General features: G+C 64.2%; 3 protein-coding genes across 9 annotated transcripts; 2 read left to right on the top strand and 1 right to left on the bottom strand.

Moving 5' to 3' along the window:
• The first annotated feature begins 1,502 nt into the window (after positions 1-1,502).
• On the top strand, positions 1,503-5,263 carry SLC61A1 (solute carrier family 61 member 1). Of its 2 annotated transcripts, none has more exons than XM_088068900.1 (2): positions 1,503-1,577; positions 2,786-5,263. In XM_088068900.1, exon 2 carries the CDS (start codon positions 2,810-2,812, stop codon positions 4,124-4,126), a length of 1,317 nt encoding a protein of 438 aa, XP_087925026.1. In that variant the 5' UTR covers positions 1,503-1,577; positions 2,786-2,809; the 3' UTR covers positions 4,127-5,263. The 2 variants fall into 2 exon arrangements, with proteins under 2 accessions (XP_087925026.1, XP_005532144.2); XM_005532087.3 differs by lacking the exon at positions 1,503-1,577 and adding an exon at positions 2,019-2,101 and having other exon boundaries at positions 2,786-5,262.
• Positions 5,264-5,571: 308 nt separating this feature from the next.
• Positions 5,572-12,065, top strand: SPRYD3 (SPRY domain containing 3). The gene is made up of 11 exons (XM_005532014.3): positions 5,572-5,831; positions 6,741-6,908; positions 7,191-7,266; positions 7,343-7,467; positions 7,884-8,019; positions 8,302-8,490; positions 9,062-9,211; positions 9,561-9,618; positions 10,324-10,443; positions 10,517-10,662; positions 11,185-12,065. The coding sequence occupies exons 2-11, from the start codon at positions 6,754-6,756 to the stop codon at positions 11,317-11,319; spliced, it is 1,290 nt and encodes a 429-aa protein (XP_005532071.1). The 5' UTR covers positions 5,572-5,831; positions 6,741-6,753; the 3' UTR covers positions 11,320-12,065.
• On the bottom strand, positions 12,047-26,110 carry TNS2 (tensin 2). 6 transcript variants are annotated; one of them, XM_088068895.1, is made up of 27 exons: positions 25,957-26,110; positions 24,441-24,552; positions 24,057-24,094; positions 23,928-23,966; positions 23,509-23,547; positions 22,936-22,979; positions 22,546-22,717; positions 22,236-22,286; positions 21,725-21,847; positions 21,255-21,319; positions 20,828-20,911; positions 20,327-20,439; positions 20,193-20,253; positions 19,734-19,803; positions 19,459-19,582; positions 18,995-19,060; positions 18,805-18,909; positions 16,626-18,401; positions 15,870-16,178; positions 15,393-15,518; positions 14,856-14,948; positions 14,574-14,651; positions 14,031-14,108; positions 13,558-13,744; positions 13,047-13,115; positions 12,933-12,962; positions 12,047-12,813 (listed from the first exon to the last, which is right to left on the bottom strand). In XM_088068895.1, exons 1-27 carry the CDS (start codon positions 26,020-26,022, stop codon positions 12,051-12,053), a joined length of 4,881 nt encoding a protein of 1,626 aa, XP_087925021.1. In that variant the 5' UTR covers positions 26,023-26,110; the 3' UTR covers positions 12,047-12,050. The 6 variants fall into 6 exon arrangements, with proteins under 6 accessions (XP_087925021.1, XP_087925022.1, XP_087925023.1 ...); XM_088068896.1 differs by having other exon boundaries at positions 19,734-19,800; XM_014260589.2 differs by having other exon boundaries at positions 12,567-12,838.
• Between the last annotated feature and the right edge of the window lie 587 nt (positions 26,111-26,697).

The following is a 26,697-nucleotide window of genomic DNA, read 5'->3' as shown; positions in this document are numbered from 1 at the left end:
TCCGGATGGGATGGCTGGATCCGGGTTGGAGCCGATGGATATTTCGGCTGGATTTTTCCTTTTGTTTACTTGATGGCTTCCCCCAACGGTAGCCCGCAAGGCGAGGTGTTCGGGTCCGGTGATGAATATCTCGTCGGTGCCTCTCCGTTTTGGCTTGATGGGCCGTGTCCTGTCTATTCTTTTGTTGATGGGCGCCGGCTAGGATCGTTATCCTTTGAGTGGGAATTCGTGGCTAGATCTGGGAAGGGCTTGTGTGTCATACTGTACTTTATATTTTATTTCGTTATTGTTATATACATTTATTTAGATTTTTACGAATTTTTACAAGTTCATTTCTCACACCCCCATGTCCCTTATGCTGCCCCATGTCCCCATCCCCCCCCGAGTCGTGTCCCGCCGGTGTCCCCTGTCCCCCACGTCCCCATAATCCCGTGTCCCTAGTCGTGTTCCCCATGTCCCCTGTGCACCCCTATGTTTCCTGTGTCCCCCATGCCCCCGTCCCAAATATCCCCCATGTCGCCACACATCCCCATATTCCCCATGTTCTCCATGTCCCTAGCATCCCCTATGCCCTCCCACGTCCCTGTGTCCCTGCATCCCCACCACCTGTGTTCCTCATGTGCCCCGTTCCCAATTTCCTCCATGTCCGCTCCATGTCTCCCGCATCCCCCATGCCCCACCATGTCCCCTGTGGCCCCCCCGTGTCCCCTGTGCTCTCCCGTGCCTCCCGCCCCATTGCATCCCCCGCATTCCCCCTGTTCTGCATTCCTCCCCACGTCCCCTGTGTCCCCCCACACTACATGTTTCCCACGTCCCCGGTGACCCCATGTCCCCTGGGTCCTCATGTCTCCATGTCCCTCACCCACGGGTGCCGCCACGTGCCCCCCCCCCCCCCCCCCCCGCTCCACCCGTTCAGCCGCTTTGCCCGGTAAATCCCCGGGAGGGGGCGGGGGTGACCGTGGGGTGCGGGGAGGGCGGCTCGGCCATGGGGCTGGGCTGGCCGCGACCCCGGCCCCGTCGGCGCGGGGGAACCTCCCCGCGCTGTCACCCCCCATGTCACCTCCCCCCGTGCTGCACCTCCGCCTTCTGCTCGCCGCCCTGCCCCTTCTGCTTACTCCCCCCCTGCTGCCCCCAGTGCCACCCGCCCCTCTGCCCCCCGCCCTGCTGCGCCCCACCCTGCTACCCCCTGCCCTGTCACCCCCTCTGCCACCCCGCCTGGTGCTCCCCAGTCCCCTGTCCCCAGTGTCACCCCCCACCTCCCTTTTCCCAGTACTACCCCCTGCCCTACTGCCCCCAGTGTCCCCCCCCGCCCTCACACCCCCTTCCTTGCTGCCCCCAATATCACCCCCCATCCTGTCGCCCCCCCTGCTGCTCCCCATTTTGCGTCCCCCCCGCCTGCCCCCAGTGCCACCCCCCGCCCTGTTCCCCCCTGTGTCACCCCCGCCCGTGCCCCCAATGCCGCCCCTCCTCTCGATGCTGTCCCCCCCCGCGCCGCGCCCCCTCCCGGCCCCGCCTGAGCATCAAGTGAGGGGGTTCCGGCCACCTCCGCGCCCCACCAGGAACCCCCGGCGGCGGTGGTGAGTGAGGGGCGATGAGGGGGACCCCCCTCTTTAATGAGCCTGCAGAAACTGAGGCACGGAAAGGGAGGTTTCACGGTGGGGGTACTGGGAGGGCAGGTCACCAGGGGGGTTTCACGGCGGGGTTTTGCGCGGGGGGGTTTTCTCGAAGGTCTTTGCACGAGGTCTCTGGGGGCGGGGGTCCCCACAAATCCCCCATGGTGTGTCTGGGGGGGTTTCTTTGGGGTGGGAATGCCGAAAACCCCCCGTGGGGGGGTACTCCGGAGGGTAGTTGGGGGTCTCCATAATCCTCCGTGGCTTGTCTGGAGGGTCCCTGTGGCAGGGTGTCTCCGTAACCCCCCGCGGCGCCTCCGGGACTCTCTTTGGACACCTGTGGGGAGGGGTCCGTGTGTGGGGGCGGGGGTGGGGTGTGCTGCTCTGTGTCACGTGACATGAGCCAAGATGGCGGCGTCCATGGGGACAGGAAGCGGAAGTGGCTCCGCGGAGGCGCCGTGGGGCAGCTGCGGCTCCGCTGGGGACCGGGGGTATGGGGTCCCTGAGGGGTCCGGGGTATGGGGTCCCTGAGGGGTCCGGGGGTATGGGGTCCCTGAGGGGTCCGGGGGTATGGGGTCCCTGAGGGGTCCGGGGGTATGGGGTCCCTGAGGGGTCCGGGGGTATGGGGTCCCTGAGGGGTCCGGGGGTATGGGGTCCCTGAGGGGTCCGGGAGTTGCCGGAAGCGGTGGAAGGGCTTTGGAGGGTCTGAGACGTGTCTGGGGCGTCCTACGGGGCAACTCTGGGGTCGGGGGAGGCTATGAGGAGTGGAGGGGGGCTGTGTGGGGCTGTAGGTGGTATATGGGGGGCTTAAAGAGGATCTGAGGGGGCGAGGGTACTATGGGGGGTGCGGGGGTTCTATGAGGGCCCTATGGGAAGTCTATGGAGATCCTGTGCAAGGCCTGTGGAGGATCTGGAGCGTGTGTGTGGGTCCTCTTGGGGGGTATGGGGGTCTGTGGGAGGTTGTGGGGAACTAGTGGGGTTTGGGGTCCATGGGGGTTCTGTGGGGTTGGGTGGCGTCTGTGTGGGCTTGGGAGGGGTGGTGTGGCCTATGGAGAAGTTGTGGGGGATTGTGTGGTGTATCTGTGATGCTGGGGGTCCATATAACTTACCATGGTTTGTTTTAGGGGCTGGGGGTCCTTATAACCCTCCATGGATACCCCTTTTTCCTTCCCCAGGCCCTTCTGAGCCCACTCCCCACCATGTTTCTGCTGCCTTGCTCCGCCCTCGCCCTCCTCCTGCTTACCTTCCTGGCTCTGGAGTCACCCCCGCGCCGCCCCTCACCCTCCAACCCTGCGTTCTGCCGCTTCCAGCGGGAATTCCTGCTGGGATACCTCCCAGCGCTGGCTGCGGACTGGCTGCAGGGCCCACTGCTGTTCCAGCTGCTGCATAGCCGAGGCTTCCTGCGCAGCCAGATCGCTGCCCTCTACTCCTGCGGCTTTGCCTCCAACGTCACCTTTGGCCTTGTCTCTGGAGCTTTTGTGGATCGGCTTGGCCGGAAAAAGTCCTGTGTGTTGTCCTCGGGGCTGTGCTCCATTTCCTGCCTGCTGCAGCTCTCCCAGGATTTCCTGGCACTGGCAGCTGGCCGGGTCCTGGCGGGGCTCGGCACCTCTCTGCTCTTCTCTGCCTTTGAGTCGTGGTACATCCATGAGCACCTGGAGCGCCATGACTTCCCAGCCGAGTGGATTCCCAGCACCTTCTCCCGTGTGGCCCTCTGGAACAGTGGCCTGGCCATGGCAGCTGGCCTGGTAGCAGAGCTGGTGGCTGAGGGGCTGGCGCTGGGCCCTGTGGCCCCATTCCTGGTGGCCGTGCCCTTCCTGGCGCTCTCAGGGATCTTTGCTGGGAAAAACTGGGATGAAAACTATGGGAAGAGCCGGCCCTGCAGTAAGGCCTGTGGAGAAGGCCTTCGGGGCCTCCTATCTGATCCGCGGGCGCTGCTCCTGGGGCTGGTCCAGGCCCTCGTGGAGAGCATCCTCCTCATCTTTGCCTTCCTTTGGACACCTGTCCTGGAGCCGCATGGGATCCCACTGGGAATTGCCTTCTCGGGATTCATGGCTGCCAGTGCTGTGGGCTCAGCCCTGTTCCGGCGTGGAGTCACTGGGAGGCTCCGGCTGCAGCCGCTGCAGCTCCTGCCCAGCTCTGTCCTACTCCTGGCGTTGGCTCTTCTGGTCCTGGCACTGCCACTGTACCCACCCTGTGACTTCCTTGCCGTGCTTCTGCTGCAGCTCTCCTGTGGGATTTACTTCCCAGCCATGGCATTCCTGCGGCGCCGGATGGAGCGGGGAGGGGATGCAGCAGGAGGAGCGCGGTGGCTGCGGCTGCCCCTTGGCCTGGGGGTGTCACTGGTGCTGCCAGCACTGCCTGGGGACCCCATGGGGACACGGGGGGTGTTTGGGGCCGTGGCCCTGGCGGCGCTGGTGGCACTGGGAGCAGCTGGGGGGGTCCTGGGCACCACCCGTGGGGATGAGGGGCTGAAGGTAGGGGGCGAGGGGCTGCTCGAGGGGGACACTGGGGAATGACGAGGACATTGGGACAGGGACACTGGGACAGCTCAGCTGGGATGTGATGTGATGGGGACACTGGGACAGTTTGAGGATGTGACAGGAACACTGGGGGTGATGGGGACATGGACACTGAGACAGCTCAGTGAGGACACCAGGGTGTGACTGGGGCAGCTTGACAGGAACACAGGGGTGTAATGGGGATGTTGGGGTGTGATAGGAACAGGGACACCAGGATGTGGCTGGGATACCAGGACAGCTTGGTGAGGACACTGGGGTGTGATAGGAATGGGGATGCTGGGGTGGCACAGGGACACCAGGACGGCTCAGTGAGGACACCAAGGTGCGACAGGGAGACCAGAATGTGACAAGGACAGAGACACTGGGATGTGACAGTGGCAGAAGCACCAAGACAGCTGTATAGGGACACAGGGACAGTTTGATAGAACACTGGGATTTGACAGGGACAAGGACAGTAATACCTGGCTGGGACAGGAATACTGGGATAGCTCAACAGGAACACCAGGGTGTGACAGGGTCAGGGACATGGGAAGAGCCCATGGGGTCACCAGGCAGTGATGGGGTCACAGTGTCACCCCCCATGCTGAACTGTGAGTGACAGAAACTGAGACAGCCAGTAGGGACACTGAGCTGTGGTGGGTCACAGTGTCACCCCACAGTGGACTGTGGGTGACTGGGACGCCTCCTTAGGCCACTGAACTGTGATGGGTCATGGTGTCACTCCACAATGGACTTTGGGTGACAAGACACTGGGGCACCCCACTGGTGACATTAAGCTGTGACAGGTCACAGTGTCACCCCCATAATGAAGTGTAGGTGACAGTGACACTGGGACACCCCAATGGTGACCTGTTGTCACCCCCACAATGAACTCTGGGTCACCGCAAGGTGACACTGAGCTGTGACAGATCATGGTGTTACCCCCATTACAAGGTGACGCCCCCAGGTGACACCCAGGCTGTAAAAGGTCACAGTGCCACCTCCCCCAAAGTGCAGCAGGGGGGACATGGAAACACCAGGCCAGGTGTGGTCTGTGACTGACCCCGTGTGGTGTCATGGGGGGAGGCGTGTGTGTATTAATTACTTAATTCATTTCTAATAAATCCACCCAATAGAGGTGTTTGTGAAGTTGTCCCCCAGCCCCCCAACCCCCAAACCTGGGTCTGGGGGACACTGAAACCCTCTGAAACTGGGGGTGCCCCCAGTTCAAACCAGTGACTCCTAATCCAGCCATGTCCCCAGTGTGACCCTCGTGCTGGTTTGACCCCAAGCTAAGCCCCCTCAGTGCCTCCAGTATCCTCCAATTCTCCCCAGTCCTCCCAAAAGCCCCCCATCCCCCCTATTTTCCAAGTCTCCCCAGTTCCCCCAACTCCGCCTCCATTCCTCACACTTCCCCTCAGTGCCCCCAGTAACTCCTGGCCCCCGAATTCTCCCCAGTTGCTCCCACTGCCTGTAGTGTCCTCCGGGGGGCGCCATTATGCCTCGTGCCCCTATGCCCGCAGCGTCACGTGATCGTGGCGCACGCGCATTCCCCGGAAGGCTCCGCCTCCCGCCCTCTTCAGCATCAGCTTCCAATCGGCACCGTCAGTCGGTGGCGCAGTCGGTGCCGATTGGTCCGCGGGGCGCAGTGGGCGGGCGCAGGGAGGAGGAAGCGAGCGGGACCCGGATGTGAGCGCGGCCCATGGAGGGGGCGGGACCCCTGGTAAAGGGGCATTGGGGGGCCGGGGGGGGGGGGGCGGCTCTGGGGAGATTGGGAGGTGTGGGGACGTCTGGAGGACATTAGGACGGGTCCTGAGGAGTCGGGGGGGACGGGGAGACTCCGATAAAGGGAATGCGGGAGTGATTTGGGGGTCCTGAGGGGAATTCGGGAAGTCTGGGGGGTCCCATGGTGGGGTACCGGTCGCGGTGCCGGGGGAATGGGGGGCCTGGGGGGGTTCTGGGGAAGGGAGACCCTCGGAATGGGGGGTCCTTAGTGTGTGGGGGCGTGCCAGGGTTGGGATTGGAGGTCAGTTTTGGGCTGGCATGTGTGATTTGGGTGTGCCAGGTGTGGGTTTTGGAGGGTCAGGTGTGTGTTGAGTGGCAGTTTTGACGGATCGCAGGTGTGATTTGGGTGTGTTAGGTGTGTGTATGGGGTTTCAGGTGAGTGTTTGGGAGGACAGTTTTGGGAGGTCTCCAGTGGGTTTTTTGGGTTCAGGTTTGTTTTGGGGGTCCAGGTGTATTTGGAGGGCCCGATGAGTTTTAGGCGGTTACATGTATTTTAGGGAGTCATGTGTTTAGGGAGCTTAGGGTATTTTGGAGCATCAGATGTGTTTTGTGGATTAATTTTGAGAGTTTGGGTGTATTTTGAGGAGTTAGGTATGTTTAAAGGGTTCAGGTATGATTTGGAGGATTGGCTGTGTTTTGGGGGGAGTTTTGTGGGTTCAGGTGCGTTTGGGGGGACAATTCTGGGGCGTCAGGTGTGTGTTTAGGGTGTCAGGTGTGGTTTTGGGGCTCAATTTTGGGGGATCCCGGGTTTTGGGAGAGGTTCACGTCTGATTCGGGGTGTCAGTTTCGGATGTGTGGGTTCCGGGCCCCCCGTCCTTTCGGAGGTCCCACCGTTGCCTCCCCGCAGGAGCCCCCCCGCCATGGATGACCTGAACCTGCACTTCAGGTTCCTGAACTGGCGCCGCCGGATCCGGGAGATCCGGGAGGTGCGGGAGGGCCGAGACCGGGACCGGGATCGGGGCCTCCGCTGCCAGGAACGCGCCCGACACATCCTGGTGGACGGGGACACCCTCAGGTACCCTGGGGGGGGCCGGGGGCAACGGCAAAAGGCGGCTGGGGGGCTCCGGGAAGCGCGTGAGGGGATGGAGGAGGCCTGGGGGTACATGGAGGTGGCTGGGGGGGCGGGCAAGGAGGTGGAGGAGGCACCCAGGAGGATAGGAGGGGCTGGGGGTTCCCGCTGGGGAGGGGGCTGGACCCACGGAGAGGGGGCTAGGGGTGCCCACGGGATCTGGAAGCACCCACAGATCTGGGAGGGGGCTGGGTCTGGGGGTGTCTCAGCCCCCCCCGCCCCCCGCAGCTACCGCGGCCCCTCGGGCGAGGTCGGCTGTTACGTGGCCCCGCGGCCGCTGACCCGCGACAGCAACTACTTCGAGGTGAGCCTGGGGGTCCGGGGGGCGCGGGCTGTCCCGGGGGGGGTCCAGAGCCCTGACCCCACCGCCCCGTGCCCAGGTGTCCATCGTGGACAGCGGGGTCCGCGGCACCATCGCCGTGGGGCTGGTCCCGCACTGCCACAGCCTCGAGCACCCCCCGGGATGGGGGCCCGGCTCTGTCGCCTACCACGCCGATGATGGAAAGTGAGTGTCAGGATAGCGGGGGGCGGGGCCAGGATGGCGGGGATTGTTGGGATAGTGGGGAATGTCGCGATAGCAGGGAGGTGTTGGGATAATTGCGAGTCTTGAGATATTAAAGAATTTCATGATATTGGGAGATGTCATGATATTGGACAGTGAGATGAAGGATGAGATGCTTTGGGATATCGGGGTGCCGGAATAGTAGGGGGATGTCAGGATATTGAGGGTTTGGGACCTTGGGCATGTCGGGGTACTGGGGGGAGCCGTGGGGGCAGCAGGACTGGGAGGTGCTGGGGGCACTGGGGCCTGTCACGATATTTGGGGTCTGCTCCAGGTTTGGGGTCCCGTGTTACTGACACCCTTTCTCCCATTCTGAACCTCCCATTTTCGGGGTGCCCCCCATTTTTGGTGTGCTCCAGGCTCTACAGTGGCCGGGCCAAGGGGCGCCAGTTTGGCTCCAAGTGCAGTTCTGGGGACCGGATCGGCTGCGGCGTTGAGAGGGGCTCGTTCGGGGCCCCCCCAGCCCAGGTTTTCTTCACCAAGAATGGCCAGAGGGTGAGGGGACCCCCATCCTGCCCCAGAGCACCCTCAAAATTCACCTGGGCACCCCTAAACCTCCCAGAATCCCCCAAACAGGGCATCCTTTTGCCCCCTTCCCCAGCTACTCTTCACAAAGAATGGACAGGAGATGGGGGAACCTCCAAATCTTCTGAAACCCCAAAGCCTCCAGAGCTCCCCACTTCCCACTTTGGTGTTTCCCTGAATCCCAGATGGGGGGACCTGGGGGGTGCCCTTGTTCCCGAGTCCCCTGCACCCCCTGACTCCCCTTAATTGCAGGTGGGGGGTCTGGGGGTGCCACTGTCGCCCCCGGGGCTGTTCCCAGCCGTGGGGCTGCACTCACTGGGGGAGGAGGTTCGGCTGCATCTGCCGCCACCCGGGCCCCCCGAGGACGAGGGGGGTGCGATGCTGGTGGACAGCCTGGAGGAGGAGTGGGGGAGGCTCCATGACGTGCGGCTCTGTGGCTCCGTGAGCACCCGGAAACTCGGGGGTTTCGGGGGGGTCAGGGGGCCGGGAGAGGGAAAAAGTGGGGCTGGAGCCTCTCCCAGGACTGGGGATGGCCCAGGGAAGTGAGAAGGGAGCTCAGAATGAGGACTGAGGGGGGGAGTCTGTTGGAAGAGGTTGGACCCCCTCCCTGGCCGCAGAGGTCAGAAATTTATGAAAATTTATGGGGTGGGGAAAATTTGGGCCTGGGAGTTCGAGTAAGAACAGTTTTGGGGAGGGGACAAGAGGTGTCCCCAGTCCTGGGGAGGGTGAAATGGGGGGCCATGACAGGGGGGCAGGGTAAAGGAGGTCACAGCAGTGACATTGGGACTCGGGGGGTTCTTGGGTGCCCCTGAAATCCCCTGTGCGTGCCCCCCCGACCCTCTGTGACCCCCCCTCAGCCTTTGTGATCCCCCAGATTCCCCCGGGACCCCCTAAACCCACCCAGGTGTTGTTATTAGGTAGAGATGGGGATGAATTTCACGGATCTGGGGCTGGTCCGGATTGGGAGGTGCCCCTTTTTCCCCCGTCTGAGCCCACTCCGCGCCCCGCCCAGGTGTTGGAATACGTGGGGAAAGGGAAGAGCATAGTGGATGTGGGGCTGGCCCAGACCCGGCGGCCGCTCAGTCCCCGCAGCCACTACTTCGAGCTGGAGATCCTGGACCCGGGCGAGAAGTGCTACATCGCCTTGGGCGTGGCCAGGAAGGTGCGCGGGGGGCTCGGAATTGGAGTCGGGGGGCTGGGGTGGGTGGAGATAAATACGGAGCTGGGAGGGGCAGGGAAGTGGGGTGGTGGTCCGGGGGCTTACAGGGGGAGTAAAGAGTGGATGGAGCCTCCTTCAGGGTTGAGAGTGGCCAATGAAGGTGGGGAGGGGGCTCAGATTTGGGGGAGTGGGTTTGGGGGGAGGGGGCTAGACCTCTCCACCGGTTCGGGGCTGGATGGAAAGATGGGGAGGTGTCAAAAATGAGAGTTTGGGGGGAAAAATTTGGGCTGACAGGGTTGGGGTGGCTGGGCCCCCCACATTGCCCTCATCTCCCTCCCCTGTGCCCCCCCAGGATTACCCCAAAAATCGTCACCCCGGCTGGAGCAGGGGCTCGGTGGCCTATCATGCGGGTGAGCCCCCCCAAAAGTGGGGGAGACCCCCAAAATGGGCGGGACCCCCCCCAACGCAGGACCCCAATAGTGGGACCTCCTACTCTTTCTCCCCCTGAAAGCCCCTTTCCCATTTTTACCCCCTATTTTGGGTTGCAGCCCTATAATGAGGGCCTGGGGATCTCCCCCATGACCTTGGGGGTCCCCCTTAACTTGAGGGATCCCCATGACCCCTCCCTCTTCCCTTCTCCTTTCCTCCATTTTTTTTCCTTCATTCTCTTCCTTTCCCAACCCAGTTTCCTCCTTGTTTTTTGGGGTGCACTCCCACTGAGAGTCTGAGGGGTGGCTTCCAGCCCCTTGGGGGGGTCCCCATGGCTTCTCCCTTTTCCCCCCTTTTCCCTCCTTTCTCCCCCGTTGCCCTTTCATGCCCTTTGTTCTCTTCTTCCTTCCACTTTCCTCAGGCCTATTTCCCTCCTTTTTTTGGGGTGCACTTCCATGGGAGGGGTCCCCCTCATGACCTGAGGAGTCCCTCCTGATTTGAGGGTCCCTTTGTGCACCCCTCCATCCCCAGTTGTTGCCTTCTCCGTTTTCCCCTCCTCCTTCTCTACCTGTAACCCCTTTCTTTGCCCCTTTCTCTTCCTTTTTTTGGGGTACACCGCCGTGGAGGGTTTCTGGGGGTTTCCCCCATGAACTGGGGGATCCTCCTAATTCGGGGTCTCCCCCCAGATGACGGAAAGCTGTTCCATGGCAGCGGGGTGGGGGATCCCTTTGGCCCCCGCTGCTACAAGGGCGACGTGATGGGCTGTGGGATCATGTTCCCTCGGGATTATGGCCGGGACAGCGAAGGTATCGTGGGGCTGGGATCCCTAAAGTCTGGGCGGGCCCTGGGGGGGGTCCCTCACCCTTTTCCCTGTCCCAGGTGACAGTGATGATGCCTCAGAGCCCCCTGAGGTGAAGGTGAAGGTGCGCAATGTGATGTACCTGGAGGAGGAGGAGGAGGAAGAGGAAGAGGAGGAGGAAGAAGAGGATGGGGAGGACATGGAGCAGGAAGGCAGGAAAGTCGTGGTAAGGTTGGGGACACCTCGCCAGAAAAAAAAACGGTACCCTGAAAAACTCCTCCACCCCAAAATTCTTCTTTGTCCTCCACTGGGATCCTTTTGAATCAGTCTGGGGGCTCCAGCAGCTGGATTTTGGGAGGTTGGGGGATATCCTGCCCCCACTCACATTTTAGGATGAACCCCCGTTTGTCTATGATCCCCACATGTATTTGTGCCCCACCCCTGGACCCTCCATCACCCCAAAATCTTCCCCACAACCCCCACTGGCTTCTATTTACCGTGACTCACCGCTTTGCCCCCACTTTTGTGGAGATTGGCTTCTCCCCGCCCTCCCCTTATAGTTTGGGTTGACCCCCAGCATGTCTTTGTGCACCCTCAAAAACTCTCCCCAAAATTCCCCCTTCACCCCACTTTTGTCTCATCTTTCCTTGCCTTATTCCCCCCTGTACCCCTGTTTTTTTGGGGGTGATGGGGTTTCCCTGGCCTCCTCCCAATATAGGGGTGACCCTCCCGATTTGTGCCCCCCCAGGTGTTCTTCACGCGGAACGGGACAGTCGTGGGGCGTAGGGAGGTTGGGGTCCCCCCTGGGGGTCTCTTCCCCACTGTGGGGATGCTCAGCACTGGCGAGAGGGTCAAGGTGGACCTGCACCCCCTGAGCGGATAAAGGGGGGGCCAGCGTGGGACTCCCAAAACCTGAAACCCTCTGGTGCTCCCGGACCCACCCTGGGCTCTCCCAGTGCACTTTAGGGTGTTTGCACAACAATGGAGACCCCCCCCAAGGTGGTATTTGGGGTTTTACTCCTGCCCCCCCCCATAATTTTGGGGACTCTTTGGGGGGGGGGTCCCCTAAATTTAATCCCTCCATTGGCCCCTCAAAAGTACCCCAATGTTGCCCCCCAAGGTGGTTTTTGGGGGTCTCAACCATGGCCTCCACCATATTTTTGGGGGGCCCATTCCTGCCCCACCCCCATGTTTTTGGGGGACTCAATCCTGCCCCCCCCAGTTATCCCAATGACCGCTTCAGGTGGCTTTGGGGGGTCTCAGTCCTGTCCCTTCCACCACTGGTGAACCTTGTGCACCCCCCAGAACCCCCCAAATCACCCTTTTGACTCTCTCCAGTCACCCCAACCCCTTCCACTCCACTGACTCTCCAGTGCCCCCCCCAGATCACACCTGTGCCCTGCCATCTCTTCCAGCGCCTCACATTCTTGGGGGGCTCCAGGGGGCAGAATTAGGGGTTCCCCCCATCATGAATGTAACCTGGCCCTTCCAACCCCGTGGGACCCCCCAGACCCCCAGTTCTTCGGTGGGGGCTGGGCTGGTTTTGGGGTCCCCTTTGATGTTTGCACATGGTGGGGTGTCCCCATGCCCCCCCTCATCAAATAAACCCATTTCTTACACCAAAATAAATGTGGATTTATTTGGGTTCTCCCAGGAACCCCCAGATAGCAGGGGTGTCCCTGTGCCCCCTTTTCTACCAGCCCCCCCTCTCTTGAGAGGGCAGTTCAGGGGGTGCAGTAGGTTTTGGGGGGCCTCCAAGAGGGGGTGGGAGGATCTGGAGAGTGTTTTTGAGAGGTTGGAGGAGGGGTCTTTCGGGGAGTTTGGGGAGAAATCCAGTAGGACTTTGGTGATGAAGATGGTGGTGAGGGCGATTATGGGCATCCCCTTGTGCTCTCCCCAAATCGGGGGTGTCGAGGAGAGTTTGGGAGGTCCAGGGATGGTTTTGGGGAAGCCTCGGGGGGGTTTGTGAGTGTTCAGGACCTTGGTGATGGTGCTGATTATGGCAGGGGGCTTGGTTATGTGTGTCCCTCTGTCCGCCCCTTGGAATGGTGGACTCGGGGGGTTTTGGGCATCCCCAGACATTTTTGGAGGTCCCAGGGGGTTCTGGGGGTCCCTCAAGGTTGTGTCCCCAGCAGGATCTTGGTGAAGATGTGGGGGGAGTCCCACTGGGTTTTGAGGGTGCCCCTGAGGACCCCTGCCTCGGGGGACTTTGGTAATCCCCAGATGGTTTCTGGGGTCCTGGGGAGGTCCCTGGGGTCTCTCAGTTCCGCGTTCCCAGCAGGACTTTGGTGACGAAGGCGACGATGGCCCCTGCCGGCTGCTCGGGGTCCAGCTCCGCAAACACGTGACATGCGTTGCCCCCCCCTGGTGCTCCTGCCTGCTTGGCCACAAACCCGAAAATCCTGGGGGGGCCAGCAGGGAGGAAGGGGCAAGGCCAGAGTCAGATCTGTGCCGCCCTCCTTTCTGGGGGATTCAGTTCTGGGGGTCTCCATGTACCTGGCTGTGGTCCCGTCGGGGTTCATCCACCTGGGGGGTTAAAGGCGTTGGGAGGTCTGGGAGGGTTTGGGTGATTGGGGGTCCCCCTGTGCCCCCCATGTGCCCTCCCCTCACCTGCGGTCCTGGGGGTCAGTGCTGCAGTGTGTGATGCTGCTCACAGGGTAGTGCCGGCGGAAAAAGAGCCTGGGGGCGACGGGCACAGGGTGAGGGGGAGGGTTGGCGGGGGGTGGGGGGGGGGGGGCAGGGTGGGTTTCTGGGCCAGGGTCGGTGGGTGCCGAGGGGTTTGGGGAGAAGGTCGGGGTTGGTCTTGGGAGATGTCGAGGTTTGGGGGATCAGTTGCTTGGAGGATTAGGGGGTTAGTGGGGTTGGTGGTTCAGGGGGTGGGGATTTGGGGGCATTTGAGAGGGTTTGAGGTGTTGGTGTTTGGGGGTTGGGAGGTTTTGAGGAACTGGTGGTATTGGTGCGTTTGTTTAGAGGGTCGGTGTTTGAGGGGATTTTGGTTTGAAGAGCTCTGGATGTAGGGGTTGGGTGGTTTGGGGAGGGTTGGGGGACAGGGGTCATTGGGGGAGTTAGAGGGGTCTGGGTTTAGAGGATTTCTTGGCTTGGGGGTTCGGGGGTCCCTCACTTGCGCTGCCGGTCCGTCAGGGTGATCCCCTGTGTTGACACCTTGAAGTGCACGGAGCTGGAGGGGGGCTGGGAAGACCCCCCTGCACTCGCAATCCCCTCCAGAAGGGACCCCACGGCCTTGGCCACAGCCTGGGGCCCAGTCAGGGCCTCGGTTCCCACCGAGCCCAGGAACAGCACAGAGCAGGCTGGGGGGTCAGTGAGGAGGAAGCTGCCCAAAACTGGGACAGCCTCCCCAAAACTGGGACGGCCTCCCCAAAACCGAGACCAGTTCCCGCAGTGCTCCCAGTCCCGATGCCAACCCCACACAAGTGACCCAATTTCAGTGCCTGCACCACCCCAGTAACTCCCCCCCATCCCAGTGCCCCCCACTCCAGTATCCCCAGTACCACCCCCAGTGCCCCTGGTACACTCCAGTGTCCCAAATCCCATTTGCCCCAGTGTGCCCAGTTGCCCCAGTACCCCCAGTCCCACCTGCCCCCTGCCTCAGGAGGGCTCCGGCCGTGCTGACATTGGGGGGTCCGGGGGGATCTGGGGCCCCCTCCTGCAGCTCTGGGGAAGGAGGGCACAAGGTGTGGGGGGGGCAGCCGGGACTACCCCGTGCCCCACCACGAACTGTCCAGAACTCTCTGGCAGGGGAAATTAGGGGGTTGGGGGAATTTGGGGGGGCTGGAGGAGTGTCTGGGAGGGTCCCCACCGTTTAGGAGTGTCCCTGCAATTTTGTGAGTTCCCACGGTTTTAGGAGCTCCCGTGGTATTGGGATTTTGCGATTTTGGGGTATCCTTGCGTTTTTGGGGTGCCCCAGCAGGTGTTCAGGAATGTCCCCGCGGGGATTTTGGGGTGTCCCCGCTGTTTTTGAGGTGTTCCTTCTTGGATTTTGGTTGTTTCCCTGGGGAGCTTTTGGGGGAGCTCCCAGGGTCTTTTGGGGTGTCCCCGCGGGGTTTTGGGGGTGTCACATGAGAGTTTTGGGTTGTCCGCACAGTTTTTGGGTGTACCCGCAGTTTTTGGGGTGCCCACCTGCGTGGGGGATGCGGAGGGTGCACGGTAGCGAGATGGGGGTGATGGAGTGCTGCAGCACCAGCGCCGGGAGGCTCCCTGTGGAGAAGAGGGGTCAGGGCACCCCAAAACCCCCGCTGGTTCCCCGAAGCCGCCACAGATTCTCCCGGATCCCAACCCTCCCCCGACCCCTCTAAGCCCCGAGTTCCCCTTGAGACCCCACTGACCCCCATAGCCCCTCCCACTGACTTCCCCCCTCACCCCCTCAGAGACCCCTCCAGATTCCCCTCGAGCCCCCCTCACCAAAGTAAGGCTCCTCGGGGCACCCCCGGATTTTGACCCCTCGCGGGCCCGTCTCGATCAGGAAGTGCCGGACCAGCTGCTCCTGAGGGTCCCCTGGGGGGCCGTGGGGAGTCAGACGCCAGGGAGACCCTTGAGATCCTCACCCCACCCCCCACGGCACCCCCCGATGCCTATGGGGCATTTGAGGGTGTCCATGGGGGGATCTGGGAGGGTTCTTGGTGTGTCGAAGGTGTCCAGCCTCACCTGGCAGACCCCGCCCCCCATCTATGCACACCCCCCCTCCCCACGAGCCCAAACACTGCATGGGGATGGTCTATGGGTGGTTTTGGCGGCTGCTGCTGAGGAATCTGGGGTGATTTTCAGGGGACCCCAGAGATTTTCAGGGGGTGTCAGAGCGCTGGGAGATGCCCGAGACCCGCCCCCCCCCCCCGGCCCCCAAATATTCCATAGCGGGGGAGGTGGATCTGGGGCATGCCGGGGGTGTTCATGGAACTGGAGAGGTCTGATGGTTCGGGAGAGATTTGAGAGGGTTCATACCCGCTCTGGCGGTGGCGCGGGGGGGCGGGACTCCCACCCTGAGGGCGAGCCCGAACGCCCCTGGAAAGCTGCTGCTGCGGCGGACGAGGAACGAGCCGGGAGGGGCCGCCTTGAGCAGGGACACGGCTGGGGGGCACGCGGGGGTCACACGGAGGGGAGGGGGCACACGGGGAGACCCCACTGACTCCCCCCACCCACAGACCTCACCCGGGACTCCCCCCATAAATCCCGCCCCGACCCCCACCGTTCTCCCCCCCAGCCCCCCACAGCCCCCCCGACCGCCCCCTCACTGACCCCCCTCGATCCCCCCTCTATGTTGCCCTGATCCCACTCAAACACCCCCCCAGCCCCTCAATACTCCCTAATATTCCCCCCAACTCCATCCCTTCCAAAACCCCCTAGGAGTTTCTGGCCCCCATGGCCCCCCCACAATCCCCCGGGCGTCCCCAGCGCCCCGTTCCCCCCACCCCCCCGTACCTTCCTCCCGGGACAGCCCCGGTTTGTACCAGAACTTGGTCGTGTCTTGCACGAAGGTACCCCCGGGAGGGGTCCCGCCCGGCCCCGCCCCAGCCGAGGGGTGTCCCTGGGCCCCCTCCGGGCTGCGCTGGGGTGAGGAGGGGTCCCGGGGTCCCCCCGGGGCCGGGGGATGTCGCTTCTCGGGCAGGGGCGGTTGCGGGGGCGGGGGGGACCCGGGGGTGCCGCTGCCGGGGGAGGGGGCCCGGGGAGACTCGGGGAGGGCGCGTGGGGCGTCCGGCCAGGGGATCCCCTCAATGGGGCTGCGTCGCCCTGGGGTCACAGAGAGAGGGGAGTTCGACCACCAGAAGTTCTTTTTAAGGGGGCCTCCAAAAACCTCCCTCCAGTGGCTCCTTTGCCCCCTGCCTCTCCCCAACACCCCCCGGTTCCCCCAGTCACCCCTTTAAACCCGCCAAACTCCCCCGAATCTCCCTCCGTTTAATCCTCCGCTCCCCCCAGGGCCCCCCCCCCCCCCCCTGGCCTCGGACCCCCCCCCCCAACCCCCCCCACCCCTTTAGATCCCCCTCAATCCGCCCATCACCATTCCAGACCCCCTCCATGACCCCTGCTACCTCCCACAGATCCCCCCCTAGGACCTCCCAATAGCCCCTTCAATGCCCCACAACTCCCCCAAGAAGCCCCCACAGCCCTTTTACATCTCCTCCATGTCCCTAATACCGCCCAGGACCCCCATTAATCCTTTTGCCCTCCCATCTTTACCTGTTGGCTCCTGAGGCTCCCCCATGGCGGGGGGATCGTAGCCCCCTTTTCCAGGTGGGTGTCCCTGCCCCAGCCCCAACCCGGGCCGGCCGCAATGGGGGCAACTTGGGGGCTCCAGAGGGGGCGCGGGGGGTCCCTCCCAGTCATGCCTGCCATAAATTGGGCGGGTGGGGAGCGGGGAGACGCCCCCCCAGCCCTGGCAGTCCTGACAGGGGCAGAGGGGCGAGAGCCCTCCCAAAAGCAGGTACCCCCCCGCCACTGGGCGCCCGTAGCCCCCCCACGGGGGGAACCCCTCGGACAGCGAGCGCTGCACCCCTCGTTTTGGGGAGTCCCGGGGGGAGGCCAGGCTGGCTCGTCGGCACAGCGGGGGGCACGGGGGGACCCAGGGGCTGGGTGGGGCCCAAGGGCTCGGGGGACTGTGGGATACTGGGAGGCTGTGAGGTGCGATGGGGCTGTGGGATATCTGGATCCCATGGGATGCTGTGGGGCTGTGAAGTGAGGGGGTCCCGTGGGCTACTGGGAGGCTGCAGGATGCCGGGGGGTCATGGGAAATCAGGGTCCCGTGGGGGGCTGGGAGTGCCTCGGATATTGGGGTGATGTGGGAGATTGGGACCCCAGGGGATACTGGAGCGCCATGGGGTTTTGGGGGGCTGTAGGATGTCGGGGGGCTGTGGGGGGCTGAGGTCTCCTGGGATGTAGGTGTCCCATAGGGTGTCAGGGTCTCATGGATTACTGCGGTGCCGTGGGATATTGGGGGGCTATAGGATGTTGGGGACTTCTGGGCTGGTGGGGGGCTATGGGGAGTGTGAGGGCCCTGGGATGCTGGGGATCCATGAGATGGTGGGGTCCCATAGGGTGATGGGGAACCCTGGGATGTTGGGGTCCCATATGGTGTTGGGGTCTCCAGGGATGTTGGGGTCCCAGCTGGGGGGCTGTAGGGTATCGGTGACCCCTGGAATATCAAGGTCCCCTGGGATACTGGGGTGCTACTGGGCAACAAGGTGTTCTGGGATAGTGTGGTGCCATGGAATGTAGGGGACCCCCGGGATATTGGGGTCCTGTGGCATATTGGGGTCCCATAGGGTGCTGTGACCCCATGGAGTGTTGGAGTCCCGGGGGATACTGGGGAGCCACGGGGTGCTGGGGTCCCGTAGGAAGCTGGGGATCCCTGGGATGCTGGGGGGCCATGGAGTGTCAGGGTCACGTGGGGCACCAGGGTCCGGTAGGGTTTTGGGGTGTCATAGGGTGTGGGGGACCCCTGGGACCTGGGGCCCCCACAGGATGTGGGGAAGCTGTGGGGTGTTAGGGTCCCGCAGGATGTGAGGAGGCTGTGGGGAGCAGGGGTCCCATGGAAAGTGGGGGTCCCCTGGGAGGGGGAGCTCTTATGGGATATCGGGGTCTCATGGAATGTGGGGGTGCAGTGGGATATTGGGGTTCCAAGGGATATTGGGGTCCCATAGGATGTGGGATTCCTGTAGGGTGCTGAGGTCCCGAGTGGTTCGGGGGTCCCATAGACTGTGGGGGTCCTGAGTGGTTCAGGTGTGTCAGGGGCCTCCTCCCCTGGGCCGGGGGTCTTGCGGCCCCCCTGCACCCCGAACCCCCCCAGCAGCTGCTCCAACTCCCGACGCTCAGCAGCCGTGGGGGGCGGGGGGCGGCCATGGGGGGCTCCAGGTGGGGGCGGGGAGTCAGAGTCCCCCCCGGGTGGGGAGGGTCCCCCCTTCTTCTGCACGCGGGCGTAGGGGCTCCCATCCAGGGGACCCCAAGTGTGGGAGAGCTCTGGGGGGGGGAAAGGGCTGTCAAAACCCCTCTCCCCGCATCCCCAAAACCCAACCCGGAACACCGCGGGAACCCCTATCTCCTCCCCCATCCCCTTCAGGCCATGGGGGACCCCTCCCGTACGCCCATACTGCCCCCCAAAGCCCCCCGTGCTCCCCCAGTTCCTCGCATTTTCTCCAGGCCTCCCCCAAATCCCCGCCCTCCCATATCGCGGGGCTTCCCTGAAACCCCCGAACACCCTCAGTCCCCCCAGCCCCTCAAATCGCCCCAGCCACCCCTGACACTCCAGGTCACCCCAACACCCTCCAGCACCCTGAGACCCGCCCCGAGTGCCCCAAACCCCAGGCTATGGGGTCCCTCTTCCGCCCCCCATGCCTTGGGGACCCCGCCGACCCCCTCTTACCCTCGGGGCTGTCCCAGTGCCCATCGTAGGAGTCACGCCGAACCGCGGGGTCTTGCACCCCGTAATCGATAGGGGAGGCGGGGGGGCCGCGTGGGGGGACCCAGCCTTGGGGGAGGAGGGAAGGAGGGGTGGGCAGTGAAAAAGGGGCCCGGCGGGGTATCCCCGGGCGTCTCCGCCCCCCAAAACTCACCTTCGACCCTCTCGGGGCCTGAGGAGAAGATGAACTCGACGGTGGCGTCAGGGGGGAAGCGCTGGTCTGGGAAGGCATGACGGGCGGTTTGGCGGGGCGGGGGGGCGTCCCCATAATCTGCATCCCCAAATCCCCCTGTATCCCCCCAGTCGCCCGTTCCCAGCTCTCATCTGCCTCTGCACGCCCAAATTCCCACAGGTCTGCCCTCCTTGTTCTCGTCTGGAGGGGGGCACAGGGGAACTGGGGCATGTCCCCGTAATCTGTGCCTCCAAATCCCCCTGTGTCCCCTCTCCTGGCACCCTCCGAGTCACCCCAGGACTCTCCCCCCAACCCCCCCAGCCCCCTAAGCACCACCAAACTCTCCCCGTCCTCTCGTGCCCCCTCAAAACCCGAAGCCACCCAGAGCCCGCAGTTGCCCCAGCTCCCTCTGATCTCCAGCCCCTCGCACTCCCCCGCGCCCCCACCTTGCCAGGCCAGGTCGAGCTCGTCCCGGCGCAGCCTCAGGCGGGGTCCGCGCAGGGTCCCCGTGTGGAACTGAACCCCAAAAACCGCCTCGCGCCCCCCGCGCCGGTGGTGGTAACAGCGCACCTGGGGGGACACGGACAGGTGAGTTGGGGGGAGCCACACACACAAAGGTTAGGGGTGGTCGTGCCTTCCCCGCACGCCACTCGCGAGCCGCCCCACGACCCTCTGAGAACCCCCCGGCCTCCCCCCTCGTCCTCCGATTCCCCTCCCTCACCATCACGTCCCCCTTGAGCAGCAGCGCCGGTTCCAGGGTGACACAGAGCGACTGCGAGGGGGGGGCGCTGCTGGGGGAAGAAAGGGGGGGCATTTTGGGGGGGTTAAAGTTTGGGGAGCAGGCTTGGGGCAGTCAGTTTTGGGGGGGTGTCAAGATTAGGGGTACCCCCTGAAACCCCAGCACCCACTGAGCACTTGGGGAAATTGGAGGGAGCCCCTGGACCCCTCCAAAGCGGGGGGTCGAGGTTCGCATTCTGACATGCAGGTTTGGGGGGTGGGGTTGTAAACTTTGGGAGCGCCCCGGGACCCCTCAATGGGCACAGTGGGGGATGTGAGGTTTGGGGGAGGGGCCGGGACGCCCCCAACAGGCACAGCAGGAGGGAGTGAGGTTTGGGAGGCCCCGGGGACCTCCCGAGGTGCAGGGGAGGTCAGATTTGGGGTGGGGGAGGGTGTTACTCACTAGACCCCCGAGGTGTAGACGAGCTGCAGTGATTGGTAGATCTTGAGGAAGGGGCGGCAACCTTGGGGGAGACACGGGGGTATCACTGGGGGGCCCTGGGAGGTTGCTGGGGTACCCCCCCGCCCCAAACTGACCATCAGGGGGGTCGTAGGCGGGCAGGGGGGGCAGCAGGACGTGGTGCAGGAACTGGGGGGAGCTGTTCAGGCGGAGTCGCCCCGAGAGCAATGCCCCAAAATCCTCTGTGTACCTGGGTGGGGGCACAAGTGGAACCCCAAATCGCCCCAAAACCACTCCAAAAATCCCCTCAAAATGACCCCAAAACACCCCTAAGAATCACCCCAAAAACATCCCAGAAACCACCCTAAACCCACACCAAAAGTTACCCCTAGAATACCCTAAAAGCATCCCAAAAAATCACTCCAAAACCACCCAAAAATCGCCCTAAGAAACACTCCAAAAATAACCCCAAAACAACCCCCAAAAACCATTCCCCAAAATCACCCCAAAACACCCCAACTCCCCCAAATCCCGTCATGACCTCCCCTGACACCCCCTCCCCCCAGACCCCATAACCTCACCACAGTCCCCAGGACCTCTAAAGCCACCTGGGACCCGTCCCCCTTAAACCCCCCGACCTGCGCTGGGAGGGCTGCAGGACGTCCCCCAATTTCTCCTCGCAGAACCTCCTCATACTCAGCGCGTTCAGCTCCTGCTCGGGGCTGGGGGTCCAAAAGTGGGGGTCAGGGTACCCCTAAAGCCCCCGCGACTCCCCGGGACCCCTAAGACTCCCCCAAGCCCCCTTAATTTATCCATAGCCCAAGTCCTCCCCATGACCCCCTTAAACCCCCCATGACCCCTCTCAGCCTCCCCATAGCTCCCCCATTCCTGACCCCTATGGGCCACCTCTGAAGGCGAGAATTCTCCTTTTGACCCCCCCACTGTGCCCCCCAACTTTCCACAACCTCCTATAAACCCCCCCAGTCCCCCCAATAACCCCCATAAACTCTCCAAGCCCCCCCCCTTAATCCCTCCGATCCCCCAAGACCGCCGGTGCCCCCTCACCTGCCCCACACGTCGCTGTAGTGCAGAAATGCCCCCACTACCACCCCGACTGGGGCCTTGCTGCCCTGGGGGAGGGTGGGGGGACGGGTGAGGACCCTCAGTACCCCCCAGTACCTCACAGTATCCCCCCGTACCATTTCATATCTCCGAGGGACCCCCGAATGTCACCCAGAGCCTCCCCAGTACCACCCAGTGCCCCCCCACATCCCCGAGTACCCCCCAGTGCTTCTCGGTGTCACCCCCACTGACACCCCCGTGCCCTGCAGTACCACCCAGTGCCCCCCATAGCCCCGAGTGCATCCCAGTAACCCCCAGTACCCTCTCCGGTGCCCTCACCAGTGCCCCTCCCTGCCCCCCAGTGCCACCCAGTGCCCGCCCAATTGCCCCGTAGACTCTTCCCCATTGTCCCCAGCCCCCAAACTCCACGGAAAGACCCCTCAGAGGCTCCCAAACCCCCCCGGCCACGCCACCTTGCAGAGCAGCACGGCCACGTTGCGCGGGTGCCCCCCCAGACACCCTTCGAGCGCTTTACAGACGGAGCAGAGCAGCTCCAGAGGGGGGGCGAGAAGCTCCGGCCACCCGAAATCCAGCACCTGGGGGGGACCTCAGAACCGGAACCCCAAACACCGCGGGGGGACCCCAAACCCACCAGGATACCCCCAAACCTCTCGGGATGCCCCCGGAACCCTCACCCTCCCCAGGACATCCCCTCCCGAGACACTCCCAACCCCTCAGGGACCCCCCCAGGAACCCCCGCACCCCCTGAGACTCCCGCAACCCCCAGGACAATTCCCCCCATCCCCCGGCACCCTCCCAACCCCGCGGGACCTGCCCCGGGACCCCCAAAACCGAGCGGAGGATCTCCCAAACCCGCGAGACCCATCCCCGGGACCCCTCCGAGAGCCCCGCATGCCCCAGGACGCCCCAAATCTCCCGGGGGGACCCTCCTACCCCCCAAGATACTCCCGGATCCCCCCTCACTTTGGGGTTCAGGCGTGTGAGGTCGCGGCGCTTCCCGGACAGGTTGAAAATCTGGGGGGGCACGGGGGGGGTCGGGGAGAGCCCAGACCCACCGAGGCGACCCCGAAACTGCCCTCGGACCCCCAGCTCACCCCTGGAACCCCCAACATCCCAGCCCCCTGCCACCCCAGGGTCCCTCGTGTCTTGTCCCCCGCCCAAGGGTCCCAGTGGCCCCCGCAGCCCCCCTCGACCTCCCCCAGTGCTCCCAACAGCCCCCCCAGTGCCCTCCACAGCCCTCCCGGACCCCTCCAGTTGCCCTCATTGCCCTCACCGTGTAGTTGGGGCCGTGCCGCGCCCCCAGGAGCTTTGCCAGGTGCCGCAGGTGCTTCCCGGGACCCCCCTCGCCGCTCCCCGGGACCCCCACGCTCAGGATCCGCTCGGTCACGAACGTCAGGTCCAGGGGGGGGAACGGGGAGACCTCGGGGCTGGGGGTGCGAGGAGTCCTGGGGGGAAGGAGGGACTGAGAACTGGGGGCGGCACCCCCAGAATCGAATGGAGAGAATTTGACCCTCCGGGACTCTCTCAGCACTCTAACGCCCCCCCTCAAGCCCCCAACCCTCCCCGAGATCCCCCAGCACCCCAAAACCTCTTGGGATCTCCCCCAAATTCCTCCCCCCGCCCACATCCCTGAGATCCCCCAGCACCTCCAAACCCCCTGTACCTGGGCAGGGTGCTCCGCTGGGGGACGCTGTCCAGCGAGGAGCCCTGGGGGGTCGCGGGGGTGCCCCAAAAACGAGGAGGGGGCAAAATGGGGTCGGGAGGACCCAAAATATAGGCCGAGTTAAGGGGTGTCCCCAAACACGGGGGTTGGGCGTTCATGTGGGACCAAGACGGGGGAGCAAAGGAGGGGGTCAGGGTAGTCCCCAAAGGGTGGGGTCGAGGGAATCAAGGGGGTTTGGGGGAGACAGGGGGTGTCCCCATAACAAGGCCGTGGGGTCAAGGGTCAGGGAGGGCTCCAAAATGTGAGGAGGGTTGGGAGGGGCAAGGGAGGGACCAAGGGGGGTGTCAGAGGGGTCCCCAAAACACAGCAGAGTCACGGCGGTGTCAGGGGTGTCGGGGGAGGTCGAGGGGTCCCCAACACCTGCAGAGGGTCAGGGGGGTTTTTGGACTCCAGCAGAGGGGTTTAGGGGGTTCCCGGGAGGAGGGCTGGGGATACCGGGGGGAGGTTAGGGGTCACGGGCCGGTCAGGGAGTCGAGGGGGTTTTGGGGGTTCCGGGGGGTTCGGGGTTCTCACCACGCGCTCACTACGCCGCACCGGGGCCGTGTTCCGCCTCTGGAGGGGCACAGCGAGGTCTGGGGGAGCCCGACCACCGGGGAGGAGGCAGGGCCCTGCCCGGGAGGGTTTTGGGGTCCCGAGGGGGACTTGGGCAGTTCAGGGTCCAGGGCGCCGGATTCTGACAAGGGTGTTTGGGGCTCCCGAGGGAGAATCCCATCTCCTGCTTGGGGGGGTTTGGGGGGGTTTTACCCCTTCCGTGGGGTCCCTGATCCTGCCCGGAGAGTTTGGGGGTCCCGAGGGGAGTTCAGGGGGTCCTGCCTGGGGATGCTTCGGGGGTTTCAGATCGTGCCTGAGGGGTTTGGGGGTCTCGAGGGGGGTTTGAGGGGTCTAGGTTCCTGCCCGGGGGGTTTGGGGAGGCCGCGACCTCCCACACTCACCAGCTCAGGCGGAGGCAGAGGTTGGCACGGTGACGTCACCTGAATGAGGACACAGGGGTCATCCCAAATGGGACCCCAGCCCCAAATGGGCCCTCCGCCCTCGGCTGACGCCCCCGCCTCCCGTCGTACCTTGCTCTCACATCTCTTGTGGGCGGCGACTTTGCAAACTGGAGAGGGACAACGGAGACATCAGCACCCCCCAGGGCCCCCCCAGGGACCCCAGTACTCCCTCGCCAGTATCCTCCCGCTGCCCCCAGTAACCTCCCGGTATCCCCAATAACCCCTCACTTCCTCCAGTAAATACTCCAGTAAACTCCTCAACGCCCCCAGTAAACATCCAAGTAAACCCCCAATGCTCCCAGTAACCTCCCAGTGCCCTCCCAGCGTCCCCAGTAACTTCCCAGTACCCCTCCACTGGCCCCAGTAACCTTCCAGTCCCGACCCCACTGTCCCCATTATCCCCCCCACCCCATTCCCCCGTCCAGCCCCCGCAGCGTGTCCCGGGGGTGTCACCTCTGCACACGAGCCCGTGGGGTCCCAGGGCGGTCCCGCAGCCCGCACAGGCTCCCCCCCGGTGCAGGCTCCGCTCTCGGAACGTGTGGGAGGCGGGTGCTGACGGCCGCGGCTGGGGGGACACGGGGAGGGGGGGGCCACCGCATGTTCCCCGTGTCCCCCCCGTGTCCCCCCCGTGTCACTCCCATGACTTCGCGCGTCACTGCTGTGTCACCCCTATGACGCCCCCGTGTCCCATCCGTGTCCCTCCCATATTGTCCCCGACGTCACCTGCCATGTCCCCCGTGTCACCCTCTGTGTCTCTTTTGTTCACGTCCCGCGCTCTCCCCGGGTCCCCTCGGTGATCTCTCCCCCGTGTGCCGCCCCCTGTCCCTCCCAATTGCCATCGTGTCACCTCCGTGTCCCCTCATGCCGCCCCACTGCATACCCCCCGTCCTCCTCTGGCCCACTCACGTGTCCCCAGACTGTCACCCCCTTGTCCCCTCGGTGTCACTCGTGTTCCTCCTTGTGCCCCCCCGGTTCTCTCCATGACTTCTCACAGAGCTCTCCGTGTCTTCCCCGACTCTCCCTTCGTGTCCCGCCCGAGACCTCTTGTGTCCCCTCCTTGCCACCCGTGTTCCCTCCAGGACGCCACACGTGTCCCCGCATGTGTCCGTATCATGTCGCCCTCTTGTCACCCCCAGTGTTCCCCATGTCCCTCCCCCGTCCTTTCCTGCGTCCCTTGTATCCCTTCCCGGGTCTCACTCGTGTCCCCTCATGTTGTCCTTGCGTCACCTCCCTGTTCCCCTCATGTCACCCCCAATGCCACCCCCGTGTCTCCCAAGTAACGCCGCCCATGTCCTTCGTGTCCCCCCGACTCCCTCCGCTTATCCCTCCCGTGATTCCTTCTCACTCCCGCGTCAACCCCACTCTCTCTCCCGTGTCCCCCCGTGTCCCCCCCGGGTCGCTCATGTCCCACCCGCGTCTCCCAGTGCCCCCTCGTCTCCCTCCCCGTGTTCCCCCCCGTGTCGTTCCGCGTGTCCCCCCCGTGTCACCCCTGGCCCCTCTGGCCCCCGGCCACGGACATCGAGTCCCGCAGGAAGCGGAGCAGGGACAAGCCCAGGAAATGTCCCCCCCTGGGACCACCCGCCGTTCCCACGGAGGGGGAGGGGCGTGGGAGTGTGTGCGGGGGGAGGGGGACAGCGGAGGGAGGAGCGGGGGGGGCGTGGGAAGGAGAGGAAGGGGCGTGGGAAAAAAGGGAAAAAGTGGGAAAATGGGGAAAAGGGAAAGTGGGGGCGAGGGGTGAGCGTGGGAAAATATAGGGGAAGGGGGGAGCGGAGGGAGGGTCAGACGCGACTTTCCACCCCCGGCCACCCAGCGTCACGCGTGGGAAGGGGGCGGCTGGAGCGGACCTCGGGGGAACCCCGCGGGGGCGCCACAGGGGGGGTCCCGCCGCTTCTCCCCCCGCACCCAGCTCCCCTTTCCCGCACCCCACGAAGGGACCCCCACCCACACAGGGACCTCCCCCCGGTCCTACCGTGTCGGGGCCATCGCGGCGGCCGAGCGCGCGCAGCAGCGTCCCCATGGCCCCGGGGGGCTTCATGGAGGGGCTCCACGGGGGCCTCGGGGGGTCCCAGGCGCTCCCGCGGGAAGCTCGGGGCTCCCCGTGGGTCCCGCGAGCGGCTCCGTGGCCGAAGGCGCGCGGGGAGGGGCCGTTTCCGCGAGCCCGGAGCCGCTTCCCGTGCCGGGGGGGGGGACACGGACACGGGGGGGGACACGGGGGGGACGACACGGGAACGATACGTGTGGCCACGGGGAGGGGACACCGGGAGGATCATAGGGGAGACAAGGAGGGGACACGGGCGACGCACAGAGGAGACACAGGGGGCAGACACGGCGGGGGGACACGGCGGGGACACGGGCAGGGGACACCGGGAGGATCACAGGGGAGACAAGGAGAGGGACACAGGGAGGGCACGCACGGGGTGACATCTCCCCCTGCTGACGCTGCCTCAGTTTCCCCCTTTCTCCCTTCTAGGATCCCCCAAAATTCCCCCCGAGCCCCTCCGGGACCTTCCTGGCCCTGCCCCCGCCCTCTTCATCCTCCTCCTCCCACCGCCCCCCCCGTTAACCAGGGACTCCCAAGCTCGGGGGGAAAAGAGGGGTGTGACCCACCCCATGGGGACCCCTAAAGTCGAGGACAAGGGGGAGGCTGAGACTCCCCCATGGGATCCCCAAATTCGGTGGGAAAGGGGATGGATCCTCAGCCCCTGCAACC

The sequence above is a fragment of the Pseudopodoces humilis genome, chromosome 32 (assembly GCF_049639895.1).
Source record: "Pseudopodoces humilis isolate 2021_Gansu_Grassland_sample_001 chromosome 32, ASM4963989v1, whole genome shotgun sequence".
Lineage (NCBI taxonomy): Eukaryota > Metazoa > Chordata > Aves > Passeriformes > Paridae > Pseudopodoces > Pseudopodoces humilis.
Note: the sequence above shows the minus strand (reverse complement) of the source record. Positions and strands in the feature narration are given on the sequence as shown.